Here is an 8,300-nt window from a genome sequence, read left to right on the forward strand (position 1 = left end):
ACAAAAGAGAAGCAGAATCACTGATAGAATAAGCCAGTTAGTGGTTACCAGCCAGATGAGAGAAGGGTTAGGGACAAATGTGGTAGAGGATTAAGAGATACAGACTACTGTGTATAAAATAAGCTATGGGATATATGGTGCAGAACAGGAAAATAAAGCCATTATATTAATATATAATTACTCTAAATGAAATACAATCTATAAAATTATGTCACTGTGTTGTACACCTGGAACTAATATAATATTGTAAATCAACTGTACCTCAATCTAAAAAAAAAATGAATGAATGAATGGGTAAAGACAGCCGATGGTGTATTAAAACATTCCAGTGGAAATATAGACATCAAAAATCCAACGTTTAAGAATCACTCTATGATGATATCATCTTCAAAATGAATGATGAATGTGCTAAAGTCATTCAATTTCCCTATTTTATCTGGGTTCCAGCTTTACTGAGATATAATAGTAAATTTAAAATTGTATATATTTAGGGTTTTTTTAGAAAATTTTAAATAAACACACAAAATTGTGTTTCATTTCAACAGTAAGAAAAAGAAATCACAACAGCATCAATTAAAAAAAAAAAAAAAGATTTGGATATACCACATGGCTTGAAGGACATTAGTTCCCCCATCAAGGATCCAACCTGAACCCAGCAGTGAAAGTTCACACTCCTAACCACTGGACCACCAAGGAAGTCCCTCAACATTTTTTAATATTTAGGAACAATTTCCACAGAGTTCTTGGGAAATAAAAACAAAGAGTTAATGAATGACATTAAAGAAGATTAATGAAATGAAGAGTCACATCACAGACAGCTAAATAAACAGAGTGCAACCCTTGACACAGTATATAGTTACCCGCATTTTCTTCCTGTGTAGCAATCTATGTGCTTTTGTTGGAAAAAGGCACACGATGATACTTCTCCCTGCAGGTTAGTAGTTTATTTATTTTTTTCTGGTTAGCTTGTTGTACTGTCTATGAAAATTCATCTTGCTGCACAGGTATGAGGTATGCACTTTTCTGTACATATCTATCATGCTTTGAAACATTTACTGAAAAACTAGACAACAGATAAGTCATTTCATCCACTAGCAATGAGTAAAGGGCCCTAAATTCACCCCCACCGTCACAGTCCATAGAGACTTAAAGTGCCCCTGGAACCAGCAGATTCTCCAGTGCCTGGAGGGATTCCACTCAGCATCTATGTCCTGTGGTTAAGATGACTCAGCACCTGGGATGTTCTTGTCAAGAGTCTGGAAAGCGGAGGCTGCTGGATGTTGCTCACTGTTCTCCAAGCTGTGTCGGATCCCGTATCCAAAGTATATGATAAACCCTAGGAGGAAAATGAGACAATGAAAAGGAAAAGTAGGAGCTGCACCCAGTTACACATGCCCAAAAGGCCTCCTGTTATGGCGGCCAAGACAGTTTAGGGGAGATGCTGTAGAAGAGTATTGGGTTCAATCCCTCAAGCAGTCTCTTTATCCTAGAAAACTTCTTACCAATCACATTCCAGACTCCAAATTGGGCCCAAGTCCTAGAGGTCATCTGTATCATCAGGTAAATGTTCACAAAGATGCTCACCAGTGGGAGGACAGGCAGAGCAGGGACCTGTGGGCAGAGTCAGTTCATCCCTGAACACAGCCCAGACGTCTGAAAGGGAGACCCGACCCCAGGTGGGCGAGAAGACCAGTCCTCAGGCTGTGTGTTCAGTGGCTGCTTAGACTGTATATGTAAAGCACATATACAATGTGGACCAGGGAGGTGGGCCAGGAAAGGGTTTTAACAATTCTTCTTCCCTGGTACAGCAAAGGATGATTAGACAGATTTTTTTTTTTTTAGTATTTCTTTATTTGACTGCACTAGCTCTTAGCTGCAGTGGGTGGGATCGTTCATCTTCGCTGCACTCACAGATCTCTAGCTGTACCCTGTGGGATTAGCTCCTTGACCAGGGAGGGAACCCGGGCCCCCTGCATTGGGAGCTCAGAGTTTAGCCACTGGACCACCAGGGAAGTCCCAGTGAAGGATGTTTAGACCTAAAGCACACAGACTTCCTTCACTCAAGGTGGACACTCTGGGCGCCTAAGGTCACCTACCTTGAAGTGAAGAGGTCTGAGGCTCTGGGGCTGCCTCCAGATGATGACCGAGACCCCAGTGATGAGCAGCAGCAACAGCACAGCCACTGTGGTGAGCACGGGGTCTCCAGAGAACACCTGGCTGGGCCACTGGGACAGAATCAGGCTCAGGATGGTCAGCAGGAGAACTGCAAGGGTCAAGGTGGAGGAGAACAGAACAGGTTCGACTCCAGAAGCCAAAGATGTCAAGACCTTGGGTCACACTCCTCCCCAAAACTTCCCACATCATGAAGGCTCATCGTATCTCCAGCATTCCTCAACTGATGAAATACACATTCCCACCTTATCTTGTCAATTTCAGAATACCACTGGAGAGAGATCCCGATGCTCACCAAGCAGTAAGGCACATCCATAGACAATCTGGCCAGAGGTCCGGGTGGGGATGGTGCTGGCAGGGTGACAGAGACTCTTGAGAATTTTTGAGTTTCCCACTTCAGATGCAGTGTTCAAAGGACTTGCTTCAACTACAGACTCCATCTCAGTTTCTTCCTCTGTTTTCTTCTTGCTTAAATTCTCATCTGGTTGATATCTGAATTAGAAATATTAAAGCAATGTTAACAGCAGCCCCTACTCATCCAACTCACACAGCATATTCCAAATCTCTGCTGCCTTAAACAGAGCAGACATTAAGAAGGCGGCATGAAGCAGAAGACAATTCCCTCCTCATCAATCCCGAGTATCCAAGACCCACCCAAGTTGTCGTGGGGTCTCACCTAAGGACAAGGACAGAAAACTCCACCAGGGAGTAAGCCAGCAGGGTCCCGATGGACATGAGGTCCACCAGGTCACGGAGCTCGAAGAGTAATGCCATGACCCCTAGAAGGAGGGCACAAACAAGGTGGGGAAGGGGAGTGAGAACCCAGGAGAAATATCCAAACTAAGAAAATTGATCAAAGAAGGCATGGCCATTATTTCTTTACCTGCCAGAATTCCAGAAGCCAAGGTGGCCATGACGGGGGTACGGGTGCGGGCGTGGATGCGGGCAAGTCCCCGAAAGAGGAGCCCGTCATCTGCCATTGAGTAGATCACACGGGGCATGGGGAACATGGCACCCAGGAGGCTGGGAGAGACAACGAGGACATGTGTGGGGACGTGGAGAAGCAGTAGAGACCAGGGCATCCACTCCCTCGTCTACACGGGGCAAGATTATCTTGCTCTCTTTTTCTCCCATTTCCAAGGGCTGGGATACCTGAGCATCTGACAGTCAGTGGGCAGAAACCCGTGACACTGACCTGGATGTAAGAGCACAGAGGGTGCCAACAGCCACCACGTATCTGGCAGGGCCCCAGCCAATGTGGAGGAAAGCCTGAGGCAAGGGGCTTCCAGTATGAATCTGGTAGTAGGGCACCATGAGGGTGAGTGCCGCTGAGACACCAAAATACGCCAAAAAGCAGATCAAGAGTGAGATCACGATGCCCAAGGGGATGGACCGCTGGGGATTTCGGGCTTCTTCCCCTGCAGGATTGGAGGAAGTACTGGGTCAGGAAACGTGCCAGGGTGAAAGCACAAAATCCCCTTTCCTGTTGAACCTGCAAAAGAAACCCCTACACCCAAGGGCAGCCCAATCTGTGTCCACACCCTGGATGGGACCATGACCACATTACCTGTAGTAGCAATGACATCAAAACCGACAAATGCATAGAAACACGTAGCTGCTCCTTGGACAATCCCATCAAAGCCAAAAGGCACAAACCCTCCGGCACCCAGAGGGCCTGAGCTATGGTGAGAGAAGGAGCAAGATAGAATGTGGTTGAGGTGTGTTCAGCCATCACTTCTGGACTCTTCCCTTCACACCACTAGTCCTGAGCTCCAGGAGCCCCATCATCTGGATTCATCAGCCCAGGTCTGTTTAGTCTCCACCACGTTCCCATCTCTGCACCCTCCTCCACGTGCATTACTAAGGCCCAGAGAACCCTCCTAACCTAGAAGAATCATTGGATCCAGATATGTTCGGTTTGTAGTCCTCTTCCGTGAGCTTCCAGTTGTGTGGGTCTCCCTTAATGATGCCAGAGATGATGACGAAGCTGAGAACCAAAAGGTTCAAGCCTGTGAACACTTTGTTAACCAGGGCTGACTCACCAGCTCCCACAACCAGTATTCCTGTGAGAAAGATGGAATATGAGACATCCAAAAGTGGTTACGTGGGGCTGGGGTCCTGAGGAGGTGGGCAGTGACTGCTCAGTGGATACAGGGTTTCCTTTTGTTGTGATGAACATGTTTGGAGCTAGACCGAGGTGATGCTTACAGAACACTGTGAATATACCAGGTCCCACTGAATTGCACACTTTAAGATCATTAATTTCTTACTGTGACTATCATCTCCCAGTAGACAGGTCTATAAAATCATTAGGTTGTACACCTTAAACTTATACAATGTTGGATGTTAATTTTATCTGAATAAAGCTGGGAAAAATAATAAAATGGTTGATTTTATGCTATGTAAATTTCCTCTTAATTTAAAAAAAAAATCTTTGATCTTAATACAGAGGAAGAAACTTGTTGGTCTAAGTGAATGGTTCTCAGCGGGGTGATCTTGTTCCCCAAGCAGTTGGCACTGTCTGGGGACATTCTTATTGTCACAGTTTGAGGGGAGGGCGGGCATCACTGGTGTCTAGTGAGTGAAGGCCAGGGATGCCACTCAACACCCGACAGTGATTTAAAACAACAAAAACAAAACCCAGGGACTTCCCTGGTGGTCCAGCGCTTAAGACTCTGTGCCTCCACCTTAGAGGGCACAGGTTTGACCCCTGATCGGACATGACTGAAGTGACTTAGCAGTAGCAGGGAACAGAAGAGCCTGGCAGGCTACAGTCATAGGGTTGCAAAGAGTTGGAGGTGACTGAAGTGACTTAGCACGCATGCACACAGGGGAACTAAGGGGCTTCCCAGGCGGCACTAGTGGTAAAGAACCTCCTGTCAATGCAGGAGATGCAGGTTCAATCCCTGGGTCTGGAAGATTCCCTGGAGAAGGGAAGGGCAACTCACTCCAGTACTCTTGCCTGGAGAATTCCATGGACAGAGGAGCCTGGCGGGCTACAGTCTATGGGGTCGCAAAGAGTCAGATACGACTGAGAGACTTAGCACATACACATGCATGCACAGGGGAACCAAGATCCAGCATGCATTGCAGCAAAAAAAAAAAAAAAAAAATCAAATGCAAAGGACAACTGCCACACTTACGAATGATCTAGCCCAAACTGTCAGTAGTGCCAATGGTGGGAAACAATGGTCTATGTCTCACCTTCCTGTCTCTCATATCCTAGAGCCTTCAATCCAGTTGTAATTCTTCTACCATTCTTCCATCCCAAGCCTTTCCTACCCCAGGTCCCCACTTCCACACCCCATTCTTCCCATCCTATCTGTGATCCCTGTCTTACCCGTGAGCAGCAGCACCAGGCCCAGTGCAAAAAAGTCTGGGTACTCGGCCAAGAAGTGGGGCACATGCAGAGAAAAAGTTCCCTGTAATGCCTGAGAGATGTGGTCCCCTATCAAGCTGTCAAAGGTGGAGCTCCAGGCCCTGGACACACTGGCGGTACCTGCCGGAGCAGAAGATGGAACATTCATTAGCAAACATTCATTGAACCCCTACCTGGTGTCACTGGATGTCTTTGGGCAGGGGAAGGGGCTAGGGAGAAACATACAAAATGTTCTAATCTCAAAGAGATTCTTTTCACGGGTTGGGAAGAGTAGACTAGGATGATCCACAAAATGGATCAACGGTTTAATGTTAGGAGATCCATGTTATGTGAAAAAAAACGGAAAACAGGTCATTGGGAGCAGGAGGTCTGGGAGATGAGGGTTGAAATTTTCGATCAAGTAGCAGAGGGAAATCCCATAAAGGCAACAGCTGAACAAAGACCCTCGATACGGTGAGAGGATGAGCCTGTGGGCCCTGCCTCCCTCTCACCCGCTTTCTGCAGTTCCCTTCCCTTCTTTGTTCTGGGTCCATCCTTTAAAGATAACAGGAGAGAGCTGAGAAGAAGGGAGCTATGAGGTTTGCCTGCTGCTATGACCCACGTCTCCCCACCACCACCAAAGTGGATAGTAGCAAAGTTTCCCATGAATGAGTGAAGACCTAAATCCCTGCTCCCAGTTTCTTCATCTTAAGCCCCACACCTCCCCCCTCCCCATCAACTCACCGATGACATAGGACAATATAAGATTCCAGCCAGTGATGAAGGCGCATAGCTGCCCCACGGTGACGTAGCTGTAGAGATACGCAGAACCGGAGCCTGGTACCCGGGCCCCAAACTCGGCATAGCAGATCCCAGACAACATAGAAGACAGGGAGGCCACCAGGAAGCAGATGATGATCGCTGGTCCAGCTTTATCCTTGGCCACGTCTCCAGCCAGGATGTACACGCCAGCCCCCAGGGTGCTGCCCACACCCAAGACCACCAGATCAAGCGTGTTCAGACAACGAGACAGGAGACTCTCAGACTTCTCTCTGGGCTCCAGTGGCCTCCGGCGGACCAGCTTCTGACCAAACTGGCGAACAGAGTGACGCAGCATCCTAGATGGAGTTGAGGAGACCACGATCTGCTGAGAAAACAAGACACAAAGTCATCAAGAAGGTCCATCTACCCTTGGCCCTGAGAGTCCAGTTCCACAGAGCAATGGAGTGGTGAGGGGCAGGTGGTATAAAGACATATGGATCAAGTTCTCCATCTCTGAGTGTTGCTTTCTTCAAACATAAAGAAGACTTTTGATAGGTTTCAAAGTTACTGGAAGAGCTGCTTGAAGAGAAGTGAGAGGGAGAAGAATACGTCTCTGTAAACATGCCTCTTTGGCTTGTGGGTTGTTTTGAGCTGAAGGCAATTAAGACCCAAAAGATTCAGAAAAATCTCCTTGCTTAGGCTTAAGTTAGTCTCCCTTAACTGGTCAAAATCATTTAGATTAGGGGACCTACGGCAGGAAGAGAGCTGTTACCAGGGATAACTCTTTATCTCAGGAAGACTTACCTGCAGTGAGTGGCAAACATTAATTTACCAACCTTCCCATCTTCCTGCGGGTTCTCTTCTCCTTGAAGCCCCAGATCCCAACCTACACCCCACCCCCACCCCCGGCTCCCTACCTTCTCCTTAGCTCAGGGGAGCCTTTAAACCTCAGTTGCTTGTCTTTGAACCTCAGCGCGTTTATGGGACTCCCATACATAGGAGTTTATTTAATCTGTCTTATATAAGTTTAATGATTAGAACCTAGAAAGAAAAGCTTCCCACCCCTGCACTGAACAAATGGTGGCAACCCACTTCCAGTATCCTTGCCTGGAAAATTCCATGGACAGAGGAACCTGGTGAGCTATAGTCCATGGGGTCACAAAGAGTCAGACATGACTGAGCGACTAACACACACACACAGAGAAGCAAAATCTTTCAACAAAGAGCCTAGCACACAGTAGCTGCTTAAATGGTATTAGCTAAATGGGTAAGAATGCTGGATTTTTTTTTTTTTTTTTAATCTTTTGGCCCTGCAGCATAGTTTGTGGGATCTTAGTTCCCTGACCAAGGCTCGAACCCATGCCGTTTTCACTGGTAGCACTGAGTCTTAACCTCTAGACCACCAGGGAGGCCCCAAGAATGTTGATTTTTAAAGCAAAATCACCCAGCTCTGCTGGTTCAAATCTGGCACTGTGATGTGTGGCTTATGTGACTTCCCACAAGCTACATACTGCTGTGTCCTCCTTTCTCCTATAAAACAGGGAGATTAATTATTACCAGCATTATTCCCCCCTTCCCTATTATGTGTGATATGATAGCTGAAGGGACTCAGTGATCAGAGCAATGAAACCAAGTCTGCCAGTAACCAAGTTCACTTGCTGACTCTATGATTCATCTCTCCATCCAAAACTGTATTCCCTTTCTGGTCCCACTCCTATTCCCCTCGGGGAATCAAAAAAAAGAGGGCTGGGGGTGGGGGAAAGACTAGGGGGAGGAGATTGTTAGGCAATTTGGGATGGACATGCACACACTGCTGTATTTAAAATGGATAATCAACAAGAATCTACTATATAGCAGGGAACTCTGCTATACAGGGAACTCTGCTCAGTGTTATGTGGCAGCCTGGATGGGAGGGGAGTTTGGGGAAGAATGGATACATGTATGTATATGGTTGAGTCCCTTTGTCTACCTGAAACTATTACATTGTTAATCAGCTATACTCCAATAA

At 46.8% G+C, this 8,300-nt stretch overlaps 1 protein-coding gene across 1 annotated transcript; it reads right to left on the reverse strand.

Moving 5' to 3' along the window:
- Positions 1 to 929: 929 nt before the first annotated feature.
- LOC104982140 (cationic amino acid transporter 3-like) lies at positions 930 to 6,672 on the reverse strand. The gene is made up of 11 exons (XM_010831465.1): positions 6,275 to 6,672; positions 5,513 to 5,671; positions 4,058 to 4,235; positions 3,740 to 3,852; positions 3,368 to 3,590; positions 3,056 to 3,195; positions 2,849 to 2,951; positions 2,468 to 2,664; positions 2,097 to 2,263; positions 1,503 to 1,611; positions 930 to 1,336 (listed from the first exon to the last, which is right to left on the reverse strand). Exons 1-11 carry the CDS (start codon positions 6,645 to 6,647, stop codon positions 1,218 to 1,220), a joined length of 1,881 nt encoding a protein of 626 aa, XP_010829767.1. The 5' UTR covers positions 6,648 to 6,672; the 3' UTR covers positions 930 to 1,217.
- Positions 6,673 to 8,300: the final 1,628 nt, after the last annotated feature.

Source organism: Bison bison, unplaced genomic scaffold (genome assembly GCF_000754665.1).
Source record: "Bison bison bison isolate TAMUID 2011002044 unplaced genomic scaffold, Bison_UMD1.0 scf7180017859894, whole genome shotgun sequence".
Classification (NCBI taxonomy): domain Eukaryota; kingdom Metazoa; phylum Chordata; class Mammalia; order Artiodactyla; family Bovidae; genus Bison; species Bison bison.

Coding starts and splice junctions, on each gene's coding strand:
- LOC104982140 (XM_010831465.1), bottom strand. CDS start 6,647: ATGCTGCGTCACTCTGTTCGCCAGTTTGGTCAGAAGCTGGTCCGCCGG. Junction 3,591..3,739: donor TGATGTCATTGCTACTACAG/GTAATGTGGTCA, acceptor CCAATCCTGCAG/GGGAAGAAGCCCGAAATCCC. Junction 2,264..2,467: donor TGGATGTGCCTTACTGCTTG/GTGAGCATCGGG, acceptor TGACCCTTGCAG/TTCTCCTGCTGACCATCCTG.